Genomic DNA, 23,298 nt, shown 5'->3' on the forward strand with positions numbered 1-23,298 from the left:
GATGTTGACGTGTAAACGATGCTGGAGGACAATTCGGAAGTGAAGCCCATGTCATCTCGTGTCAAGCGTCAAGCCGGACCACGTGGATCGATGCTCGGATCAACAAAAAGTTGTAATGCGCAAGTTCATATTGCTGTATGACATATTAGACACCCATTCAGTATCGCCAATTGCCTGCATCGATATGCTCAGCGACCACTCCGATGGCGAGAACCACGCCGGACCATCGTCTCGCCGGTCCGCTTCGCCACTATCCGATGCCAGCGACGAAGGTTTCTACGGACTAGATGATCTGCTACCCGAACCCGAATCACCGTTGCCTGCCCCATACTCCTTCTCAACGTACGAGATCCCCGCAGATGTCATACTTCCGGTTCAGGATGAGGTCAATCGAGGTAGGCAGCTAGTCTTGCGACTTGTCGGCAGTCACCCATTATGGGGACATCACCTGTGAGTATGATTATAGTTGAGCACGTGTGCTGACGGTTTGGCGCATGCAGATGGAATACCGCACGAGTCTTTTCGACATATCTACTGCGCAACCCTTCACTAGTCAAAGGGAAGAAAGTGCTGGAGCTTGGTGCAGGCGCAGCTCTGCCTTCCATCGTGTGTGCCCTGGCAGGATCGGACGATGTGGTGATTACGGACTATCCAGACACGGATTTAGTGGAGAATATGAGGTTTAACGTTGACGTAAATGTCCCCGGGGATCTGAGGGGGAAGGTAGATGTCGTTGGACATCTGTGGGGTCATGATGTCAAGCATCTCATGGCCAGAACGCAGAACAAGGGTTATGATCTGCTCATCCTGAGCGATCTCGTTTTCAACCATTCTCAGGTGAGTTGGGTCGAATAAGGCGTTTTGTGGTAAGCTGACGAATCAACAGCACGATGCTCTGATAAAAACCGTCAACTCGACTCTGTCGTCCTCTCCTGATGCTTGTGTATTGGTATTTTTGACTTCTCACCGACCACACCTGGTGGAGGAGGACAACGCGTTCTTCCCTCAATTGGCATTGTCGGGCGACGGGTGGGTGTATCAGAAAGTTGTCGAGGAATGGGCCGGAGCCATGTTTGAGGACGATCCGGGAGACGAGAAGATAAGAGGTACTGTACATGGCTGGAAGGCGTGGAGAGTGCGAACAGGAGAGGAAGCAGGCGAGAGGAAACCAGGCTGTTGAGCCGTGCCAACTTGTCCACATATGCATTAGTCTTTCGTTGACAAAGTTATACACATACAATCGTTTCTACGTTTGGCAATTCTGGATAAGGATACTTTCACTCTTTTCGTGATGCGTCATTAATGATATGATATAAGGGACGGATCAAGCGTAACAAGGAAGGGTGGCAAGATGAAGATGAGAAAGGTGTCGAATGTGAGTACACTTTTACCACTGAAAGCTATCTAAAACGAGCAGGGATAGGGGGAACAGGTGGCACCGCTGAGTGAGGTGGCATTTGCATTGGGATCGAGGGCATAGGTGGCATCGGAGGCATAGGATGGTTCATCATGGGGTTTTGTAGTGGTGCGCTAGGTCCGTTGGGACTGATCGGAGTCTGGCCTTGCATGGAACGATTCGCAGAGAGCCGCTAGAGCGATATTCAGCGCGACAGACAGGAGTGAATGGGTAAACATACCTCGTAATAGGCAAAATCCTGGAGCAGACTGGTCTTTGATTTGTTCTGGTGATCCAAGAAGATCTGAAGCACTTCACAACCAGCCTCATAGGGCAATTCTTGCGTGTCGCGGGAGTTGGTGATCGGCTTGTTCTCAGGAGTATTGGAGAGTCGAATGTGTCGAAGCGCCCTGTACCGGAGTTCAGCACTTCATCCTTGGTGTTGAGAGATTGACTTACTGAGACGGCACGTCGCGAACGAAGATCCATTTCACTTTGAAGATCCCCTTCCACTTGTCTTGCGCCCAAACAGTAGAATTGGTAGTCTCGTCCACTCTGCGAGATACAGTCAGTTGGGATTTAGGTTTCAATTCGGCCACAGCTCAAACTCACGGAGTCAACATCTGGGCAACACCGCAAAAGTGTCTGGAACCATTGACGGAGAAGAAGAGATAAATCGGCCCTGTTTCATTCGATTCACGGAACGCATTGTCTAGCCTCTTGTTACCAAGAACGGTGGATGACCAGATTTCGTGTTTGAGAGACTTTTGAACGTCATCCTCGGTGTACGACTTGATGACAAAGAACCTCGCAGCAGCGGGACGACAATCATATGTGGCCGGGTTCAACCCTTTCTGTCTGGCCAACTCGATCACATCCCGATCTTGCGTGCTCAGCGGCTGGTTTTGAAGCAATGCGGTATTAGGCGGAGAAGGATATGCCGGACTGAAGGGAGCGCCTAGGTACGGGGGTTGCTGGAATGGTTGAGCCCCTTTCATCGCCAACATGTGCTGCTGTTGCAAGAAGCCGATGTTCTGCTGCATGTACGCGTTGGACTCAGTCCACGGGCCCCGAGCAAATTGCTGATGAGGTTGAGGAGTAAAGCTTTGTTGTCTGAAACCAAAGTCGCGACCTTGCCATGAGGTGTTTCCAGGTCCAGCAGATCTCGGAGCGGCGATGTGAGGTGTGTGATCTGCCCCGACTAGACTGGTGACCCAGCTGGGCTCTTCGCCGGAGTGTACCAGGTTGGGACCAGCCGTGGCAGGTTGGGGATGACGCAGGACGTTCGTCTCGAGGTCCAATCTTGGTTGGAACCCGTTACCTTCAACCCCCATCATCTTCCTGCCGAGGTTCATCGCATCAAAGGCGTCTTGAAGCTGCTGGGACGCCGCACGATTCCATCCGTCGTCTTGTCCAGTCGGGATTCCGGGAGACCATACGCTAGGAACGATGGGACTGATAGGCGGATGTTCGAGATCGCTCGACTTGGTCATGGTCATGCGTTTCTTGATCTCTTCTCTCTGCTCCAGTGTGAGGACAGCAGGACTGCGTTCCAATCTCTCGCGGACCCTGTTGGACGAGCCGTATCCTTGGGTCAAGCTTTGGTGTCGTTTCAGATCTGCTCCAGGGCAGTGGTCGGCCTGCATGTTGTGGTTATCCGCCACTGGCAATTGAAAGGGAGGAAAGGCAGCCGTAGATGATACGGGTGGAGGAGTTGGAGGGGTGAAAGGGTTGCGAGGAGTAGTCATTTGAGAAGGCGGTGAAAGAGCTTGGATGACCGGTCTGTGCTGATGATGATGCTGTCGAGCGAGTCAGCAATCAGCACACGTTACGCGATGCGGCAACTCACCTCCCCAGTGGCCTTCAAACTAGCGCTTCTCCCCAGATTACCGTTGTCCGAATGCTTGGCTTGAGCCCGTAAGCTTTGAGTACGCGACACATTGGCACCAGCAGGGACCGTGGTGTCGTCCTGCTGAACAGGCAGGGATGCTCGGTTGAACATGGCAAGGGACGACAATGAGTGCGACGGCACATGCGCTGAAGGCGATTGAGCAGGAGGGGATGATGGATCCTGTGTGGCAACGGAGATCCGTCTAGGCGGTCTAGGCGGTGGGCCCATACTAATCTTGGGGACGTCTGGTGGGACTTCGCCTTGTCTCGTCAGAGTGGGATTGGCAGCTGACAGGTCAGCAGGAGGTCAACGCAAGATCAAAGCTTACCTCGTCTTGAGGGCAAAGAACTTTGCCTGCTCAACCCTTTACCCCACGTCGAACTCTCCATGCCGCTTATACCCTCCTCTGCCTCGCCTTCGGGTACGACCTCTTGAGTCCTGACCTCCCTTCCACTGCCTTTTCTGACTAATCCACCCTCAGAGGTACCAGACGACAGACTTCCGCTTCTGAATCTGTTCACTCCGGACTTTGCCCGTGATCCATGGAAAGCGGAAGACGCTGCTGGGTTGGTGGATATGGACGAGGACGGCTGATGCCTGGTGGTGGACACGGTGTTGGCTCTTCGTAGAAGAGAGTCGCTGTCAGGAGCGGGTGGCCCATTGTGAGGCTGTGCAGGTGGTGCAGGAGCTCCAAAAGAGTTGGCGGAAGGTCCTCTAGGTTGTCGGATTGGCGCGACTGGAGCCGATGCCATGGCAGCGAGTGATGATACAAGTTGAGATGCGGGTGCGTTCAATGATCAATAGCGAGACGAACAATACAAGAAGATGCAAGGATGCTAAGTATATGACAGATGATCGAGAATTGACTTGCGGATACAAAGCGGACCTGTGCGTGTGACTATGGAAAATAGGGTTATTTATTGTCTGTTCTCTTGGCTTGGCTGCTGAATCCGATCGAATGAATGGCAGAATTGTATGACGGTGACGTCGCAGGAGACCGAGGACTGTGATGCAAGTAAGAATGAGAACAAAGATAGTCGAAGAGATGTCTATAATAGCGAAATGGAGATTAGGGCATGGCGAATACGACAATCACTCATTCACGTCATCTTCAGGATACAAGCGCTCGCTATGATTTATTGCTCCGAATTGCTTCCTTTGATACCCCAATCTCATATTTTCCACTTCTCACAATATCTCACCTCATATCACTGTCCAAGTCATGCAATCTGTCGAGTTGACCCTGAACAAGAGGTACACATCGTTGATCATGAAACGCATCAATTATCATATCTCGGGTCTCATCATATCATATCACATAACAGAATAGAATGAAAAAAGAAGTCTGTCTTCAAAGGTGAATGAAAGAATGAGGCAGAAGGACACATCCTGGATGAGTGTAGCGATGTGAGAGATTAGGTATATAGAATCGCCAAAAAGCGGCACAGAAGCGTGAATATCTGGGAAATGTGTGTGGAAAGGAAAACTATACAACTCGATCTTAGAGCACGACACACCCCTTTCCTTTCTTTGATCGTCCTGACTTCTTGCTCTAAAGGTGAGTAGCACGTCAGCATCTGCTCAAGTAGATTCACAAATCAATTTTCACACACCTGCAAGGCGTGTCTAGTAGCGGTTTGGAAGACCTCTCTGACACCTTCTCCAGTCTTAGCACTACATTCGACGTATCCTTGAGCACCAATCTTCTGGGCGACAGCTAATCCTTCAGCTCGAGAAACGGGTCTTTGGTTCATTCTTGACAAATCGTGAATGGTCTTCTGGTCATCTCGAAGATCCTTCTTACAGGCGACGAGGATGATCGGGAGACCTTGGCAGAAATGGAGTACTTCCGAAATCCACTGGTGAACATGAAGCAATGAGCATGATTAGCATGGGGACATGTATGATCGATTGCTGAAAGCACGCACCTTCTCTTGCACATTGTCGAGGGAATCAGGCGAGTCGATGGCGAAACAGATCAAGATGACGTGAGAGTCGGGGTAAGAGAGCGGTCGAAGTCGGCTATAGGTATGAAGGTCAACACGGGTTCTGCAGTCCTCGATCAGTTATGACCCACTCATAGTCTTCCTATTGAATTAGTGGTCAAAGCGTTGTCAATTACGTTACTCGTTGCCACTCAATGTCAAGAGGGATGATGACATACCTGACCGGCAGTATCCCAAAGCGCTAGCTCGACCTTCTTACCATCTACTTCCACATCTGCGACATAGTTTTCGAACACGGTCGGGACGTATACCTGTGATGCTGTGTCGTCAGCCTCGGTCTGAAACCGGAGGGGAAAGCGGACGGACCTCTGGGAACATGCCCTTGCTGAAGACGATGAGGCTGCGAGAACGTGAATTTCAGCATGCATCCTGGTCTATCCCAAGCGAGATGACACTCACAGACATGTTTTACCACAAGCACCATCACCTGTAGGGGGGCGACCGTAAGCGGAGCGTAAGTGGACAACAGTGAGCGGTACCCTTTGTTCAACTCACCAACGATCACCAACTTCCGCCTGATCTCTCCGGACATGTTCTTGTGCTTGTTGTTCTTTCGGTGAGGGGGTGGGTGAAGGGATTATCAGATGAGTCGTTGCTGAAGCAAAATGACCAAACAATGTATGACTGCAAGTGCTTTGACGTTGTGCGAGTAAGAAGTGAATGATGATAACGTCGCCAGGTGAGTGATTGTGTGAGGCTTGACTTTGCGCTGCTGTTCCCAAACACGCGATCCTATATCACACCTAACAACGGAATTTGTAATCACACCCAATAAAATGATAATCACCCATTACAGTTCGGCCTAATTACGGTATGAATATTCTAATCCAATCGTCATACGGCGTTTCAGGGTTGTGGCAGTGCAAATCCAGTACGGGGTAAGTCAAACCACGTGAGAATTGTGCTTCATCCTGACACGCGTCTGACTTGACTTTTGGCACGGACCCCTGCATTAACCGGTGCAACCACTCTCATACATTCAATCGACACTTCCTGACAGCATCATGGCTCAATCACACAACTTTTATATTTGTCTTCATTTGTCGAATCATCTGAGATCGTACCTCGACCACTACTTTCGCGATGTCAGCTCACCCAAAAGAAGTGAGCGGATCCTGCAGCTCCTTACATCGTGATGACGCTAACCACCATCGCTCAGGCCACCGAGGATGAACTCGCTCCAACCGAGACTCAAGGTTACAAGGCAAGTCTCATGTGACCATTGTACCTCCAATATACTCACTGCTTTCTATAGGTTGGCCAAAGTAAGACCGTGGCCGAGCTCGCAGCTCTTGATCAGGTGAGTTCGCTCACTTACAGCGTTCACTATGGCTGAGTCAAAACAATATAGGAAGACGAATCCCTCCAGAGATGGAAAGCTTCTCTTGGTCTGGGACCGAATGCTGCTGCTGGTGGAAGCAAGAAAGTGAGTCTCCCGCATTCGCATTCTTGTGACTAATCACCGTGGCTGTACAGGTCATCCTCAAGACCCTGTTTCTCAGCTCACCAACCTTGTCCAAAGATATCGTCATAGATCTGACTCAGCCTGCTGCGGATCTTGCCAAGCTGAAGAAGGAACCTCGTGAGTGCGCATACGTTTGAGCAGGACTGATAGTCAGTGACTATCAAGGAGGGCGTCGAGTACTCGGTCGGCATCACCTTCACGTAAGCGTGCCCTCTCTGCTCGAAATGCACGGCTTACCTTTTTATTCATAGCGTCGAGAATGAGATTGTGTCCGGATTGAGGTTCTTGCAAGTGGTCAAGCGAAGCGGTATCACCGTGGACAAGACTGAGGCGATGCTCGGGTCTTATGGGCCACAAGAAGCCTCATATACCAAGGTGGTGAGTTGCAGATCCTCACATATCAACAGCAGACCGCTAAAAGATTACCAAAGTTTGCGTCCGAGGAGTCGCCGTCCGGTATGCTTGCTCGATCGGGTACATACAACGTTCGCTCCCGAGTGACCGATGACGACAAGCAAGTTTGGCTCGACTTTGAGTGGGGTAAGTGCCATCTGATGCCATGTTGAAGCGCAGATCTGACTCCTTCTGCCAGGTTTCAAGCTCGCCAAGGAGTGGTAGACGCTGCTATGGCTCTCGTTCGTCATCCGCCTTGAATGTCACCTCTATACCATGCAGATGTATTCTTATATCCTCTTAATTGTGCCCTTCGATTGAGTCAAGTATGCTTTTGCCGTATCTTTCTGCTTTGTTCACGAATGCATGTTCTCCTTTGCTGCATGTCGTCAGTGTAGCCGTTAAAGTAGGGTGTCGAACAAGTTTTGAGGAGAACGCCGGTCGTGAGCGTGTCTCGCAGTGACGTGCGGATTGCAGGCAATCCAAACGTATATCGTATATTGTCGTTATGCGTGACACCGGATCTCCATTTTTTGTCATCACAAACGTCTTCTCAGCAGCCTTGCGGATAAAGACTAACGGCAGTCTTCTCAGACATCTACGAATCCCTCTTTTCCAGACACAGCGGACAAGGCGGGACAGCGCGAATAGGTCAACCTCAATAACAGTGGTACCGTTGACAGCATGGCCAGTCTGGGTGAGTCCGTCACATTGCTGGTGCGAAGGTCATGATAGCTCACGTCTTTCCAATTCTATTAGTCGCCATCTTGGACGTCAAGGGCAAAGTGAGCTTTCGTCGCAAACGTGGTTGATCAGAAAACGATCTGCAGTGCTGATCTTTTATGACAGTCCCTCATCCAGCGATCCTATCGAGATGACGTCCCGCCATCCTATATCGAGCGATTCTTACCGCTAGTCTTGGAGATGGAAGAGGAGAACGTGCAGGTCACCCCGTGTTTCTCGGATGAAGGTATAAATTATATGCACATAAGGCATAATAACCTGTATTGTGAGTTGTTCTTGGACGCTTGTAATGTAGCGATGTATCCGGCGAATCACGATATCCCATGAAGCTCTCGTGGACTAGGTCCTGCTGATCTGTACGAATGATTGACAATTCTGCTTTCAGTACTGGCTCTCTCGAAGAGAAACACGAACGCAGCCGAAATTATATTCTTCCTGCATCGACTATGTTCGGTGAGTATCGCCCCTGCCCAGCAATTCCAGAGCTGACCCCGAGGTCTGATGTCTATCTAGGTGCTCACGGAATACTTTAAAGAGCTGGAAGAAGAGTCGATCAGGGATAATTTCGTGATCATTTACGAATTACTGGACGAAATGATGGATTTCGGTTTCCCGCAAACAACCGAGAGTAAGATATTGCAAGAGTGGGTGTTCCGCTTTCATCGCGACCGAGCTCGATTATCACTTGGCTAATTAGTGGACTACAGGTATATTACGCAAGAGTCGCATAAACTCGAAGTACAAGTCAGACCACCCATGGCGGTGACCAATGCTGTTTCTTGGAGATCTGAAGGGATTAGATATAGGAAGAATGAAGTGTTCTTGGATGTTGTGGAGAGTGTCAATCTCTTGGTGAGTGGGAGGTCACATCGTTCAAGGGGGTTGTGCATCTTTGGCGCTGGGGCAGAGGAATCCGTGTAGATGTATGTTTGAGATATGAGAAGTCGGGCAGAAGAGAGTGGGATCTTGCAACCAGCATCGATTGCATGACGATTGCAAAGTTGGGACAGGCGAGTCGAGGGAAATCCCAACGGCGAAATATACGAGATTTGCTTGGGTTCCGGAGTCACATGAACACTCGCTTAGGCTAATTGTGACTTTCTAGGTCAATGCTTCTGGTAACGTGATCCGATCCGAGATCTTGGGTGCGGTCAAGATGAAATGCTATTTGTCTGGGATGCCAGAACTGAGATTGGGATTGAATGATAAAGTCATGTTCGAATCAACGGGGAGAGGTGAGTGGGCTGTGATCAGCGATATGACCTGGCATGTCACTGACAACTGAGTCCAAATACTCTAGCGGCTCGGGGGAAATCGATAGAAATGGAGGATGTCAAATTTCATCAATGTGTCCGATTATCTCGATTCGAGAACGATCGAACAATCTCGTTCATACCGCCAGACGGAGAGTTCGAATTGATGTCTTACCGATTATCCCAACCCGTCAAACCGCTGGTCTTTGTGGAAGCCAGCGTAGAAAGTCATAGAGGTTCAAGAGTGGAATACATGGTCAAAGTCCGAGGACAGTTCAAGAGGAGATCTACGGCTAACAATGTGGAGATCTACGTTCCTGTGCCGGACGATGCGGACAGTCCCAAGTTTAGAGTGAGCGCCCGTTTATACTGAGCGGTCGAGATGACGTGCTGATACAAGGCTCCCAGGCATCGGTCGGATCCGTGGTGTATGCGCCAGAGAAGTCCGCCTTTGTGTGGAAAATCAAGCAGCTGGGTGGGGGTCGAGACTATATGATGAGAGCGCACTTTGGCTTGCCCAGTGTTCGGAACGGTGTGTCCTCGATACTCTTTGATCCTGTGATGCAATCTGAGCTGATCTGAGGATCTCATCGCTGCAGAGGACATTGACAAGCGTGCGCCTATATCGGTCAAATTCGAGATACCATACTTTACTGTGTCAGGTATACAGGTCAGATACCTGAAGATTGTCGAGAAATCAGGTTATCAAGCACTTCCATGGGTAAGGACTCTCACTTGATCTTTCGCAAAAATTATGAGCTGACACACATGATTGCCCCTCGCCAGGTACGATACATAACGCAGGTGAGTGATGACTGGCGACATCACGCGATTCGGACGCTAGCTGATGAGTATGATAGAATGGTGACGATTACGTCCTGCGAACGATTGCCGATGCCAAATCTTCTTCCATTATCGCTCCCTTGTAGAATAGTCATACCCCTCAGACAAGCATTTGCGATGCTACCCTGCTATGCATACGATATTCAAGCCATGAGATGTCAGAGATAAGAGCCAGACCACCGCCACGCACGTGAACGTGAATGCCGCCACGCGGTCAAATTCCGTTATGCCGGCGGTCCAGGCACACCTGCGTACGCATCTGGAATGCGTTAGATTAGGGTTCGACGCGTGTTACTCTCTTTACTCTATTCGGTTGACTGAGAAAAGACCCCTGCTATCCACACGATACTCACCCACACCACAACTTTATCACTTTATCTCTCTTTCTTTTTCCATTTCTTCTTTTCTCACTCATCAATCTTTTCTCACTCATCAATCCTCCTTTTCTCAACCTCTACTCTCCGTATACCCCATTCGCTCCTTACTCTCCAAAACCACAACAATGCCCGCTCAACAAGAGGTATGTATTTTGCTGCAGTCTTCTGGCTCAATCCCATCACCTCAAAAGATCAACGCGTCCTTCTCAGGCGCAGAACCTTTTAAGGACTTTAGTGATGGTGATGAGCTGACGCTATTCGTTTCTTCACGGTCACGCAATCAGGAGAAAATCACTGAAGTCGGTGCCAACCGATTCGGCTTTGACTCTCGAGTCCAAGTTGATACCTTGAGAAGCTTGTATCTTGTGAGTGAAATGACATCTCGCGTTTTACGCGTTGGACGCGTATATCTCGTGCAATCCACAATCATATATACCCTCTACTGCTCCTCCAACCCATCTGCTCCTGCCCTACCTACCGGAACCAGCGCAGACCACAATGAAGCCCATCCAATCGTGATCCGTCCACTTGCTTCTTCAACATTTTAGCGATCTGTGCCCTCACACACGTCCTTTGAAACCAATCTGTGCTTCTTCGGGTGCCTAAGACTAACCTGATCATGTTCACAGACCCCCGCGTTCATCAAGGAGGGCAACAAGGAGACCGACATCGCCGGTGTCGGCCACAAGGACTATGGATCCGAGTCCACCTACTTTAAGGAAACCGACTCGATTCAATACACCACTGTCGCCAAATTCCCTCCCGTCAAGAACTTGCCCAACACCGAGAGAAAGAGAATCCTCGTTACCGGTGGTGCCGGTTTCGTCGGTTCCCACTTGGTCGACCGACTCATGCTTCTCGGTCATGAAGTCACCGTTCTTGACAACTTTTTCACCGGTAGCAGGACTACCGTCTCTCACTGGGTTGGTCACCCCAACTTTGAAATGGTCAGACACGATGTCGTCAACCCTTTCCTCATCGAAGTTGACCAGATCTACCACCTCGCCTGTCCCGCCTCTCCTCCTCACTACCAGTACAACGCCGTCAAGACCATCAAGACCTCTTTCATGGGTACCCTCAACATGCTCGGTCTCGCCAAGCGAACCAAGGCCAGATTCTTGATCACCTCCACCTCGGAAGTCTACGGTGATCCCGAGGAACACCCTCAACGAGAAGAATACTGGGGTCACGTCAACTGTATCGGTCCCAGAGCTTGTTACGATGAAGGTAAACGAGTCGCTGAGACTCTTACCTACGGTTATCAAAGACAAGATGGTGTCGATGTCCGAGTCGCTCGTATCTTCAACACTTTTGGTCCTCGAATGAACCCTTACGACGGTCGAGTTGTTTCCAATTTCATCATCCAAGCCCTCAAGGGTCAGGACATGACTGTCTACGGTGATGGTAACCAGACCCGATCTTTCCAATACGTTCATGATTTGATCGATGGTTTGATCCTCTTGATGAACGGTGACGAGACCCGACCCACCAACATTGGTTCATCTCACGAGTTCACCATTATGGAATTCGCCGAGGCCGTTAGAGTGAGCCTCTTTCGCCAAGTGACCAGTGTGACACGCTGACCACGGAGCTATTAGGACATTGTCGAGCAGATCCAAAAGGACGAGGGAGTCGCCAACCCTAAACGAGTCAACATTATCCACAAGGAGATGCCCATTGATGACCCCCAACGACGAAGAGCCGATACCGCTCGAGCCAAGGAGGCCCTTCAATGGCAACCCAGATGGTCTGTCAGACAAGGTGTTGAGGGTGAGTCGCCCAAACCTGTGGAATGAACAAGCTGACTTGGTGTGTCGTAGAAATGGCTCGATACTACATGAAACAGATCGCCGAGGGAAAGCTTTAAGCGCGTAGACTTGGTGCTTGCATTCTGGATCCTTTTAGATTTACCTCATTTCACCTAGAAACTTGGCTTGTCGTATATATACACTATCATTGATATTTGGGATATGCCACCATACCATACATAGCATTGCACGACAGCTTGAATTGAAGCAAGATTAGAGAATCGTAATTATGATGTAAGACACGGGCTGATATCCACGTTGTACCGAGTCGCGTATCTGCCGCAGCACTTTCGCACAAACAAAATCATTCATCTACCCTTTGTTCGTGCAATTTTGTTGCACTCATCAACCCAACACCATGACCTCTTCTCAAGGGGCAACCTCGGCAGACTCGGCAGACTCGATATCGGCGCCGCCAGCTTCACCTCCCAAGGTCGTAGTCGACGAAGTGCCCTCTTTACTCGATGAATCGGAACAAGCTCAAGCAGCCTATCATGCGCCTCCTGCTCAACCTTCTGAACCTCTGAAGACTCCCGCTCCTCCTCGTACAGAGCCTATCGTCCCAGATGCTCCTTCCCATCCGCCTCCAGCCAAGGGTCTGCCTCTATCCACTCCCGCATCTTCACTCACGCCCACGGCCCCCCGCCCACCTCACGCAGACTTGGCCGAATTCGACCCCTACGCTACTCCAGTCCCTGGGCCGTCCACCGCTGATCCCGTCACACCGGCGAAGAACAGGCACACGGCTTCTGAAGCTGAAAGTAGTGCAACTCTGGAGGCCACGTTCAACTTTTCCGGCTTTCTCAAGGATCTCAGAACAAAGCCTGCCGATCCTATCGCTCGCTATCTGAAAAGGTAAGCTCTCGTAGAGATAGCGCCAGCTGATATGTTATGATGGATCAGCTTCCTGTCCAATTTCGCAAAGAAGCCATTCACAGTCAATGAGCAGATCAAATTGATACACGACTTTTTAGCCGTAAGTTCCAGCCGACGAGGTGATAGCTTACGGGTATCTCGACAGTTTATATCGGAAAAGATGGCTCAAGTGGAACCGTGGAAGTCGCAGGCGTCAGCCGAGTTTGACAATGCCTTGGAAGCCATGGAAAAGCTGGTGATGAACAGGTTGTATAATTAGTAAGTCGCTCGGCGTATCGCGAAAGGCGAAATCTGACGTCGGTTGTTAGCACGTTTACGCCGCAGCTGGTGCCTTCTCAGCCAATCACCACGGACGATCTGGAACGAGATGCCGTGTTTGCCCAGCGAGTGAGGCTGTTTGGCTGGATCAGAGAGAAACACCTGGATGTCCCCGAAGGAGAAGCTACACAAGGGTTTTTGGGTTTTGCAGAGCAGGGTATGTCAAGTTTGCTCAGGCGGACGTCATCGACTAATGTCAACGTTTAGAACTGCTCAAGATCAATCACTACAAGGCTCCAAGGGATAAGATGATATGTGTTTTGAATTGCTGTAAAGTCATTTTCGGTAGGTCACCTCGTTGCCGATCGAAAGTCTAGCTGACCAGCGACCTACAGGTCTGATACGGAATGTGTACGGTGCCGAAGCCACTGGCGCCGACGCGTTTGTGCCGATATTGATCTTTGTGGTCTTGCAAGCCAACCCCGATAACATGCTTTCGAACATTGAGTAAGTCGTCAATATCCAAAGCGGGGGCTGATCCTGACGTAGGTATATCAGCCGGTTCAGAAGTGCGTCAAAGCTGCAGGGCGAAGCCGGGTATTACCTCTCCAGTCTTGTAAGTTGAAGAAGCACGAGTTCAGCTGACTGTTGCAGAGCGGTGCGATCGCATTTATCGAGACGATGGACGCTTCGAGTCTGAGCAATATTTCTCAAGCAGAGTTTGAGAAGAATGTGGAAGATGCCATTCAGGAATTACCACCGTCACCCTCGGCGTCGACCTCTCGAGCTCTACCGCCGACAGACATGTCGCCCTTTTCCGCGGTCGCTTCGGGCGAAGAAGCTGCCAGGCCGTTGTCGCTCACTACGACGGTACAGGCATTGGACGGCACCAAGCGGTTCTTCCAGCGCACGGGTAACCTGGCGCAGGAAGCTGTCAGCAAACCGCTCAGCGCGATCGGCAAGATCCTAGAGACCATGCAGAGTCCGTCGGATGACAGGTCGGAAGATGGGGAGGAGGCAGATGGGGAAGGGTCGAGGGATGTATTCCGAACAAATAGACGATCTCAATTCAACCGAGCCGTCACGCCTGAAAGCCCGTCTAGAACGCTGCAAGGGTTGGGTCTAGGTGTGCCGGGAGACGGATCTGCGCCGGGGTCCAGAGCGTAAGTCTGCATGCAAGAGGTGTGGTGGATGATACGTCAGCTGATATGCTTTATAGAGGCACTCCGTCGCCCGGTGATAACCCTATACCCGACTTTTCCTCCTTGCAACTCCAGTCGACGATCGACATGTCCCAGGAATCATATGCTCAGACCAGACGAGCGAATGTACAAACGCTGCATCAGATGTTCCCTGCTCTGGATGAGGACGTCGTCGAAGCTGTGCTCGAGGGAAGCAATGATGATCTGGGCTTGGCGATTGATAGTTTGTTGGAGATGTAGCTTTTCATCGATATAACGAGAGATTCATGATGTTCTGTAATATGTGTAATGTGTAATTGCCACGCTGTATATATAAGCTATGCATACGAATAGATTCCTATGATCAAGACGAAGTGGCGAGTCTATAGGGGGTCTAGGTGATATGTCGTGATTTTGTCTTCGCGATCTCCGCGCTTAGAGTAAAACTTCGTTGGCAGAGTTACGGTTGAGAGATTTCTGCGAGGCCGACGATACATCAGCTTGTCCTTTGCGAATTTGCCATTGATAGATGCGAGGGGACTCACGTTGGGCAAGACGATGCAGCTTCTGACGAGTGTTTCTGGAGCTAGCGACACTTCGGTTGCTATGAGAGTGAGATTGTTCAGCTTTGTTTCCTCCATCTTGACAAGAGGACCCACCCAAAATGGTCACACTGATTTGACCCTTGACGTCGGTCTCGGGTTCAGGTTTACCGTCTACTCTGGCCCAAGCGCCGACATTACAATTTGCGCCGACAATGGAGTTTAGTACGCAGGAATGTTGTTCCAGATTGGTTCCTTCGAGGATGATGGCGTCTTTGACTCGCACACCCGCACCGACGGTCACCCCGGGTCCTATGGCTACGTTGGGACCGATCTTGGCTGTTGGGTCGATCGTGGCGGACGAGTCGATGTAGACGGGGGAAATGACGTTTGGAGAGGATCTGGCGAGGAAGTCGGGGTTGGTTTTTTGGATTCGGGTCAGGTAGAGCGAGTTGGCCGTGACCGCGGAGCTAGCAGTCTTGTCAGCAAAAAGCAGATATGAGGGAGCGAAATACTCACGCAGCGGTCTTGATTTGTCGCCAGAAATCTTTGCACTCGTACACGTACATTTTCTTGGCGGCGGCGAGGGGCACGATGACATCTTGCTCGAGTCGAAGAATTTCGTCCGGCTTGACCAACGGGTCCTCACTGAGAGTTTTAGCTCGACGAAGCAAGATGTTATGACTCACGCGGCACGAGCAGTCTTTTCATCCATGGCCTTTTTGATCTCGTCGAATAACGATTTGTCGAATACTACCTTTGCGTTAGCTGAAGCACAAGGGCCGCTGGGCTGCGCTCACAGTAGACACCCCCGTTGACGGTGTTGGAGATCCAGCTATCAGGCTTCTCCACGTAGTGCACCATCAACGAGCTCTCTGGCTCTGTCACGATACATCCGTACTTTTGAGCCGTCTCCTTTTTCACGTTGACGCCCATAATCGTTCCGACACCTCGGTGGCTGGAGTGCAGTTGGAGGAGTTCTTGGAATGGGAATGCGGAGCAGATATCGATGTTGCAAATGAAGATGTTTTGGGGGACAGGTGGTCGAAGGATAGAGTCTCGGACTGTGGTTTGGGGTCAGCTGAGTCGGCGCGGAAACGAGGCATGCTCACAGTGGTAGAGACCTCCGGCGGTACCGAGAGCTTTGTACTCTCTCAGATAGCTGATACCGATGTTGGGGAATTCTCGTTTGACTTCTTTGATGAAGCCGCTCATGACCGAGTCCTCGTAGAATCCGATGATGATGACTTCGGTGAGACCGGGAACCTTGGCAAATGCAGATAAAGGGTGCCATATCATGGGCTAGCAAACAGCTGTCAGCGCGGTGAAGTTTGCATCTCGCGCTCGACTGACCTTTCCAGCAATGGGAAGAAGGGGTTTAGGACCTAGTTCCGCGAAATCAGCATCATTCAGACTTCGTGGGACTTTACCTCACAATCAAGGGTCAAAGGTCTCATACGAGTCCCCTTGGATGGACCTCCTATCAGCAGGACACCTTTTGAGACGGACATGGTGGGTGTGAGTGTGATTGGGAATGTTGTGAAATTGACGGAGAAATAAGAAGGATATCAGCATATATCTTCAAGAGAGGTTGACACGCGAATCAACGGATGAACGTGTAGCGCCTAGTGAGCTTGTTCGGTACTCGAGTATAATTCAACCCTGACATTACACCCTGAGATAACACAACGAATACGGCAACTATTTCTAATGATTCCTAATCGCAGCTTGTAACAATGATCGACACGCTGATTACAATTCTTTCTAATTTGATTAATCAATCTAAATCAAAGCACCCTTAAGGAAACCCTACACATGATCCCACACTATACTTGCCCTCATCGTCGTCAGTCAACACACATTAATCACTCCCACATCATCGTGCATATTCACTTCCGACACCGGCTGCTGCATGCTGCAAGCAAGGACGAAGTGACTGATACTGTAGCGACGTGAGTACATTATTGCTCGATTCCGTTGGGTTCATCCAGAGTAAAACACCGGATGATGACGCTCACGGACGCTGTTTCTACATTTGTCATCTCACCAACTCCGACCCATGACCGATTCAATATTCTCACTCGACCCGCTTCACCTTTCTCAGGCTATCGATAATACCCCTTCTCAGTCAATCTCATCGCAGACCCACGCGAGATCTTATTCAAGATGGCGTTGACGGTCCGAGCCGTGCATACGTTCATGGCGGAACATGGCGATGAATTGGAATTCCAAGCGGGCGAAGAAATCGTTGTCCTGGAAAAAGACGAAGCATTTGGAGACGGATGGTGGAGAGTAAGTCATACCAATCAACGTCAGCGCTGATGTATGATAGGGCCGAAATACCAAAGGTGAAGAAGGGTTGTTCCCAGCGACATATATCTCAGAATCCCCTGTAACCCCTCAAGATCAGCCTCTCGGCCTCCCAGAAACCACAGCCGCACCGCAGACTTCGTCCGCCAACGGCACGACGCCGGCCAGCGACACCCATCTCGCAGCGCCAACGATTCCCATACCTGACGAATCCCCAAGGGGCACGCATGACGCCGAAGGTGGTCTTCTGGACAATGCTGTCGCAGCCGTGGAAACTACCGCGGCTTCCGTGGGAAACGTGATGGGAAGAACTATCGGCGAGATCCAAGATGCTATAGAATCAATCACTGCCAAGCCTGAGAGTGACGATGAAGAGGAGCTCGGAATCGGACAGAACGCAAGAGCGAAATTAGCGGAGCAAGCTCGTCTGGCCAATGAGCAAAGAGAAAAGAACCAACAAACCAGCAATGGCGGGGTGGCTGGTCTAGTATATTCCGATGAGAGCGAGGACGAAGATGAGGAAATGTCCAGGAGTCCAAGGGGCAATGGTGTACGAAACATCGACTCTCCAATTCTCAACGGGTTCCACTCAAGCCCAGTCGCGCTTGACCCGAACGCAATCCCAAAAACCGCTCCAACGCTTTCCGCGCAATCGTCCGCACACTCTGTCAAACAGTTCAACCCAGCTACTGGAGCGCTCGAACCTCCAGCGCATATTCCGTCGACTCCGCCCTTTGAGAAGCCAGCCTTCACCTCTCGATCGTCTGCTTCAGGCATACCTTCGAAGCCTGTGCCTACTTGGACGGTAGACGACGTCGTGTCATGGGCTCAAGCAAAAGGTTTCGACGAGGGTATCCCCGAAAAGTTCAGAGGTGAGTCCACTTATCAACGAGTCAAGCTGACCCTTGTAGAACACGAAATTACCGGAGACCTGCTACTCGAGCTGGACGCGAACCTTCTCAAGGAGCTCGATATCCCCCAATTCGGCAAACGAATGCGGATCGCCGCTGCCATTTCGGAACTGCGACGACCGTCTTCCATGGTCTCATCCAATTCCCAACAGCTTTCTCCTTCCGGTCTTCCACTTAGTCAGCCTGGAAGTGCTTCCATGCGGGGAATGAGTGCGCCGCCTGCGTCCCTCGGTCAGCCTTTCCCGTCGACCACTCCGCCCCTGACCACCCCTCCTGCATCTGCCTCTTCCAACGCTACCAACGACGATATCCCTCACAGTGCCTGGGCCCATGGCCGAAAGACCAGCAACGTCGGGCTAGGAATGCCCACACCCATGGCAGCCATCAATGAGATGGCTCCTTCCTCCAACCAGGCCAGCTCAACCGCCGCTAGTCTCCCAGCCAGCCCTGTCACACCGAATTCAGCCTTGACCAAGCGAGAATCCACCGGATCCATGGGCCACAAACGAGGTAAACCAAGCACAGATAACAAGGAAAGATTGAGCTTCTTTGGCCGATCTCGTAAACCTGCTCCACCGAATTCAGTCTCGCCGAGCTCTGAGCAGCACCGAACGTCCTCGCGTCTCGGCTTCCCTAGCTCCAACCGAGTCCACCAGATGCAGCCTGCTACGCCTGAAGCTAACAGACGGGCATCTGGGAATGGCGCCGGAAACGCTGCAGCACTCAAGCAAATCGGCACTCCCGACTACTCGGGCTACCTCAAGAAAAAGGGAGATCGATATGGGGGATGGAAACAAAGATTCTTCGTTCTTAAGGGGTCTCACCTGTATTTCATGAAGAGCGAACACGAAGATCGAGTCAAGGGGCACATCGAATTGCAAGGCCACCGACTGATCGTCGACGAAAACACGAATCCCGGATCATACGGCTTCCGGCTCACTGGTGGACCCAACGATAAAGCGCACTACTTTTCTTCGACGGAGCAAATTGCTATCCGAGAATGGATGAAAGCGTTGATGAAAGCGACCATCGCGAGAGATTACTCTGTTCCGGTGACTTCATCGTGCAATATCCCCACCATTCCTCTTGCAGAGGCACAGGCCTTGGCACCTCGTCCACCAAGTCCCGCGACCAGAGAAGCGACTCAACGAGCGACCAGGCGAGAGAACCCCAACCAGCTCACTGCCCACGATGCAAACATCTTGGTGAGTTTGGACGTTAATGAACAACGCTGACAGTGTAGATGAGTCTCGATACCACCTCTGGCGAACGACGTCGAGCGAGCCAACAGCTCGGCGCAACCTCACCGGGCAGACCAAGCAGAGATACTCGACGACCATCCAGCAATTACAACGGCGCGGCGCGACCGACCAGCAGTTTCAACGAGGGCGCTCGGCCATCGGTACGTCCTAAACTCTTGATAATTGACTTGTTCACGCTGACGCGAGGTCGCTCCAGGTACACTCTGGCCATCAGTCCGAAGACAACTTGCGCAACGATAACCCGGAATTAGTCAAGTGGGTAAACTCGCTACTCCCTCAAGCATACCCCAGGGCATCGGCGATACCCAAATCGTTTGTTTCCGGAGAAGTTGTATTCCTCCTTGTCAAGCATCTATCCGGTATCGAGCCTTCTCCGCCTGTCCCTCCTCAGGCGTTCGCGCCCGACGCTTCCGGTCAACCAGGTCTCGAAGGCCTGTTCTCCATGATGGATATCCTCATCGATGCCGGAGTCGACACGGCTGGAGTCAGCATCAACGACGTCAGAAACGGTGATTCCGCTCAGATCAGTAAATTGCTCAATAGTATAAGGGGATGGCACGAGGAGGGAGCCGGTACCGCTCGCTAAATCATAAAGCAATCCTTTTCAAATACTCTTTTCATTACCTAGGGATCCTCATCGTCATCTCTCCTGCTCCGTATTCCGTAAAATCTTTTCCTGATCGAAATTTATAATAGCTTCCATAGTCGATATTTCTGCTAGTAAAAATATCATGCTCAAAGACTACATGCCATTCTTTGCCGATGCATTATACGTCCAAATCGCACTCAAGCTGTCCCTCAAGACATGTGAAGCACACCGAAGCGACGCTTTGAAAACACATACACTGGTATGATATGCATAAAATCCCAGACGGAATTATGCATTTCGCACACCAGATTGATCTCGCCATTCCTCAAAAAAGCTCAACATGTCAGGTGTGATTCGTCTTCTTACCGTTTTAGCAGAATGTATCAGATGCGACTTCTTTACCTATAGCATTTGGCATCAGCATTGAGCCCTATACCGTTGTCAAAAAGAGAAACGTACAAATGGCGCATCCAGATTCTCGTTCATAGCTGTCAAAGCGGCATCTTGGCAGATCGAAGCCACTTCAGCACCGGAACAACCTTCGGCCTGTGTAGACATTCATGATCAGTCCTCGCTCTGATTACGATGATCAATGCCAAGATAGTACACTGACTATAAGAGCTAATTCGTCTATATCGACTCCCGGTTCAACGGCCATGGTAGATAATCGTATTCTGAAGATATCTTTCCTCGTGGCTAGATCAGGCGCACCGACATACAGGATCCGATCGAGTCGTCCAGGTCGCATCAAGGCGGAATCCTAATAACCACCGTTAATCATCTTGCTCCGCCCGCACGGCGCGTAGATGACTCACCAAGACGTCTGGCCTATTCGTGGCTGCAACGACTGTGACGCCTGACAACTCTTCAACACCGTCCATCTCGTTCAGCAACGAGGTTAGGACACCTGAATGGGTATGATCGTCCGATCTAGCCGATCCCAGCGCATCGATCTCATCCTGCGCGAACTTGTGTCAGTCTTGATTCCGCTCTATTCCGCCTAGACAAGCCAGCTCACGAAGAAGATGATGGATGGCGAAGCTGCTCTGGCTTTCCTGAAAATCTCTCTGACAGCTCGTTCTGATTCTCCGACGTATTTGTTGAGCAGCTATTTGAAATCATCAGCTGGCCAATCAAGAGTGACTGGAGCCCAAGAACTCACCTCGGGTCCCTTCACGGCGATAAAGTTGATACCGCTCTCCGTGGCTAGGGCTTTCGCAGTCATCGTCTTACTACAACCTGGCGGCCCGTACAATAAGACACCCCGAGGAGCCTCGACACCTAGCCGAGTGAATGTCTCTCGATGAGTCAATGGCCATTCTACGCATTCCCTCAATTTCTGCTTGACTTCCGCTTGACCACCAATGTCTGACCATTTCACCGTCGGCGTCTCCACAAAGACTTCTCGCATCGCCGAAGGCCGGATCGTCGGTAGTACAGTCATGACATCTGCGTTTGTCAGAGTCGGCGTACTGCCATTGGATGGACTGGAAGAGTGCCATCGTTGTATTGCCGCCGAAGCCGATTCTCGGACGAGAGAAGACAGATCCGCTCCGACATATCCATGAGTCTTCGATGCGATTGCGGCGACTTCCTCTTCTGTGAGCGAATGAGGCATCCTCGAAAGCATGATATCGATAATCTGGCGTCGCCCATTGGCATCTGGTATGCCAATCTCAATTTCCCGATCAAATCGTCCGGGTCGTCGAAGAGCAGGATCGATGCTGTTCGGTCGATTCGTCGCCGCAACCACAAATATCCTGTCCTCTCCCGCATCTTCCTGGCTCATCCCGTCCATCAACGTCAAAAGAGTCGCCACGACCCTTCTCTCCACTTCCCCGCCTTCTCCTCCGTCCCGCCTGGGACACAGAGCGTCGATCTCGTCCAAGACGACGATGCACGGACTCCGCTTCCTCGCTTCGGTGAATACACCCCTTAGACGCTCTTCCGTCTCCCCGTGATACGCTGATGACAGTTCAGGACCATTGACGACGATGCAAGAGCAATTTGCCGACGAGGCCACCGCTCGCGCTAAAGCGGTTTTACCGGTTCCAGGTGGTCCATGGAGTAGAATACCTCTCGGCGGAGTCAAGCCGAACATGGAGAATAAGGAGGGATGCAACATCGGAAGATCCAACAATGCCTTGATCTGTTCTATCTGGGGTTGAAGACCACCCAACAACCCATAAGCTGCTGTCGGCGGCTGAGACGGTGTGAACAGGTTGATGTACGATGGTATGGGACCGTCAATGGCGTTAGTTTCGGGCTTGCGGATGCCGTTGACGGCTGACTTTTCAGTCTCGCCGCTTCGTGATGCCGTGGTTCTCTCCGCTTGTCCATGTACAACGACCTCGGTCTTCCAGCCCATCTCGTACACGACCTTATCGGTGCCAATCTTCAAATTCTTGATCCCATCTTCCAGCGGACTTGGCTTGTCATTTGAGACCTCGACCGTAAATATCTCATATATTCGAGACGTCTTCTCAGTATCGCCCACGGTGATCCTGAGGCCTTGTCTGACATAGCTTACAGCCACTGAAAGATCGTCAGACCACTATCGAATTACCTGGACTTCCGGGACGACTTACTCAAGATTTCTTTGACCGATGCTCGCAGCCATTCCTTTTCCCTCGGCGTCTCTTCCGCGCCTTTTGCCTTCAGCTTCGTCTTTCCTGATTCCTTATGGACTTCTCGAATTATCACACGAGATGCTTTGCCATGAGAATGCGACTCGGGCTTGAATCGCTCGAGATCGACTTGACGCTTTGCGAGGTTTGAGAGGTAATCAGAAGACAGTACGACCACTACATTGATGTCAGCTGACTGGATGCAAATTACGAGCTCACCATCATCCTCCAGTCCCACTCTTGGCCAAGTCTGAACGACCAATGAGCCCGTCTCAGATTTGACCAACACCCAATCACCGGCTACTAGCTTATGCGTTCGAAGTACATCCGGCGACAGGTGTGCTCGTCGGATCTCTCTCGTCCCCCTCGAAGCGCTCGGTCCGGTATCGTCTGGGATAGCCCTGAGGCTGACTATAGCGCTTGCCATGCTCGAGTGCGACTCCCGTGTACTTTTCTTCTACAATTGCAGCATTGTTCTTCGGATATTCACCTCAGAGATGTCAAAAATGTCAACAGATAGAGACACCTCCACTTGAATCTGTCAATCAGGCACACAATTCACAGGA

General features: G+C 51.0%; 10 protein-coding genes across 10 annotated transcripts; 6 read left to right on the top strand and 4 right to left on the bottom strand.

The window, feature by feature from the left end:
- Positions 1-184: 184 nt before the first annotated feature.
- Positions 185-1,180, top strand: I303_105966 (uncharacterized protein; the record flags this gene model as incomplete). Its single annotated transcript, XM_018409276.1, has 3 exons — positions 185-450; positions 501-837; positions 887-1,180. 3 exons carry the CDS (start codon positions 185-187, stop codon positions 1,178-1,180), a joined length of 897 nt encoding a protein of 298 aa, XP_018261548.1.
- Positions 1,181-1,400: 220 nt separating this feature from the next.
- Positions 1,401-4,039, bottom strand: I303_105967 (uncharacterized protein; the record flags this gene model as incomplete). The annotated part of the gene is made up of 6 exons (XM_065969283.1): positions 1,401-1,589; positions 1,638-1,806; positions 1,856-1,951; positions 2,009-3,195; positions 3,246-3,574; positions 3,616-4,039. The coding sequence occupies 6 exons, from the start codon at positions 4,037-4,039 to the stop codon at positions 1,401-1,403; spliced, it is 2,394 nt and encodes a 797-aa protein (XP_065825355.1).
- A 749-nt stretch (positions 4,040-4,788) lies between these two features.
- Positions 4,789-5,825, bottom strand: I303_105968 (GTP-binding protein rhoA; the record flags this gene model as incomplete). The annotated part of the gene is made up of 8 exons (XM_018409278.2): positions 4,789-4,839; positions 4,901-5,146; positions 5,216-5,309; positions 5,365-5,375; positions 5,452-5,544; positions 5,600-5,633; positions 5,693-5,720; positions 5,789-5,825. The coding sequence occupies 8 exons, from the start codon at positions 5,823-5,825 to the stop codon at positions 4,789-4,791; spliced, it is 594 nt and encodes a 197-aa protein (XP_018261550.2).
- Positions 5,826-6,376: 551 nt separating this feature from the next.
- Positions 6,377-7,376, top strand: I303_105969 (uncharacterized protein; the record flags this gene model as incomplete). Its single annotated transcript, XM_065969284.1, has 9 exons — positions 6,377-6,397; positions 6,453-6,497; positions 6,549-6,593; positions 6,645-6,719; positions 6,770-6,820; positions 6,909-6,958; positions 7,010-7,136; positions 7,190-7,298; positions 7,351-7,376. 9 exons carry the CDS (start codon positions 6,377-6,379, stop codon positions 7,374-7,376), a joined length of 549 nt encoding a protein of 182 aa, XP_065825356.1.
- A 459-nt stretch (positions 7,377-7,835) lies between these two features.
- I303_105970 (uncharacterized protein) lies at positions 7,836-10,077 on the top strand (the record flags this gene model as incomplete). Its single annotated transcript, XM_018409280.1, has 12 exons — positions 7,836-7,848; positions 7,911-7,936; positions 8,001-8,160; positions 8,281-8,348; positions 8,409-8,539; positions 8,603-8,747; positions 9,001-9,130; positions 9,196-9,500; positions 9,557-9,680; positions 9,748-9,869; positions 9,935-9,952; positions 10,009-10,077. 12 exons carry the CDS (start codon positions 7,836-7,838, stop codon positions 10,075-10,077), a joined length of 1,311 nt encoding a protein of 436 aa, XP_018261552.1.
- Positions 10,078-10,493: 416 nt separating this feature from the next.
- On the top strand, positions 10,494-12,235 carry I303_105971 (uncharacterized protein; the record flags this gene model as incomplete). Its single annotated transcript, XM_018409281.1, has 4 exons — positions 10,494-10,733; positions 10,998-11,912; positions 11,967-12,138; positions 12,189-12,235. 4 exons carry the CDS (start codon positions 10,494-10,496, stop codon positions 12,233-12,235), a joined length of 1,374 nt encoding a protein of 457 aa, XP_018261553.1.
- Positions 12,236-12,534: 299 nt separating this feature from the next.
- I303_105972 (uncharacterized protein) lies at positions 12,535-14,752 on the top strand (the record flags this gene model as incomplete). The annotated part of the gene is made up of 9 exons (XM_065969285.1): positions 12,535-13,031; positions 13,080-13,152; positions 13,198-13,310; positions 13,361-13,527; positions 13,578-13,655; positions 13,706-13,817; positions 13,860-13,926; positions 13,989-14,473; positions 14,530-14,752. The coding sequence occupies 9 exons, from the start codon at positions 12,535-12,537 to the stop codon at positions 14,750-14,752; spliced, it is 1,815 nt and encodes a 604-aa protein (XP_065825357.1).
- A 174-nt stretch (positions 14,753-14,926) lies between these two features.
- On the bottom strand, positions 14,927-16,544 carry I303_105973 (uncharacterized protein; the record flags this gene model as incomplete). Its single annotated transcript, XM_065969286.1, has 9 exons — positions 14,927-14,968; positions 15,037-15,095; positions 15,151-15,503; positions 15,553-15,681; positions 15,774-15,786; positions 15,834-16,097; positions 16,146-16,335; positions 16,387-16,418; positions 16,469-16,544. The coding sequence occupies 9 exons, from the start codon at positions 16,542-16,544 to the stop codon at positions 14,927-14,929; spliced, it is 1,158 nt and encodes a 385-aa protein (XP_065825358.1).
- Positions 16,545-17,199: 655 nt separating this feature from the next.
- I303_105974 (uncharacterized protein) lies at positions 17,200-20,102 on the top strand (the record flags this gene model as incomplete). Its single annotated transcript, XM_065969287.1, has 4 exons — positions 17,200-17,325; positions 17,444-19,459; positions 19,546-19,656; positions 19,713-20,102. The coding sequence occupies 4 exons, from the start codon at positions 17,200-17,202 to the stop codon at positions 20,100-20,102; spliced, it is 2,643 nt and encodes an 880-aa protein (XP_065825359.1).
- A 291-nt stretch (positions 20,103-20,393) lies between these two features.
- I303_105975 (uncharacterized protein) lies at positions 20,394-23,159 on the bottom strand (the record flags this gene model as incomplete). Its single annotated transcript, XM_065969288.1, has 9 exons — positions 20,394-20,507; positions 20,565-20,651; positions 20,719-20,865; positions 20,921-21,064; positions 21,124-21,213; positions 21,268-21,767; positions 22,182-22,640; positions 22,694-22,909; positions 22,952-23,159. 9 exons carry the CDS (start codon positions 23,157-23,159, stop codon positions 20,394-20,396), a joined length of 1,965 nt encoding a protein of 654 aa, XP_065825360.1.
- Between the last annotated feature and the right edge of the window lie 139 nt (positions 23,160-23,298).

This window comes from Kwoniella dejecticola, chromosome 7 (assembly GCF_000512565.2).
Source record: "Kwoniella dejecticola CBS 10117 chromosome 7, complete sequence".
In the NCBI taxonomy this organism is placed as follows: domain Eukaryota; kingdom Fungi; phylum Basidiomycota; class Tremellomycetes; order Tremellales; family Cryptococcaceae; genus Kwoniella; species Kwoniella dejecticola.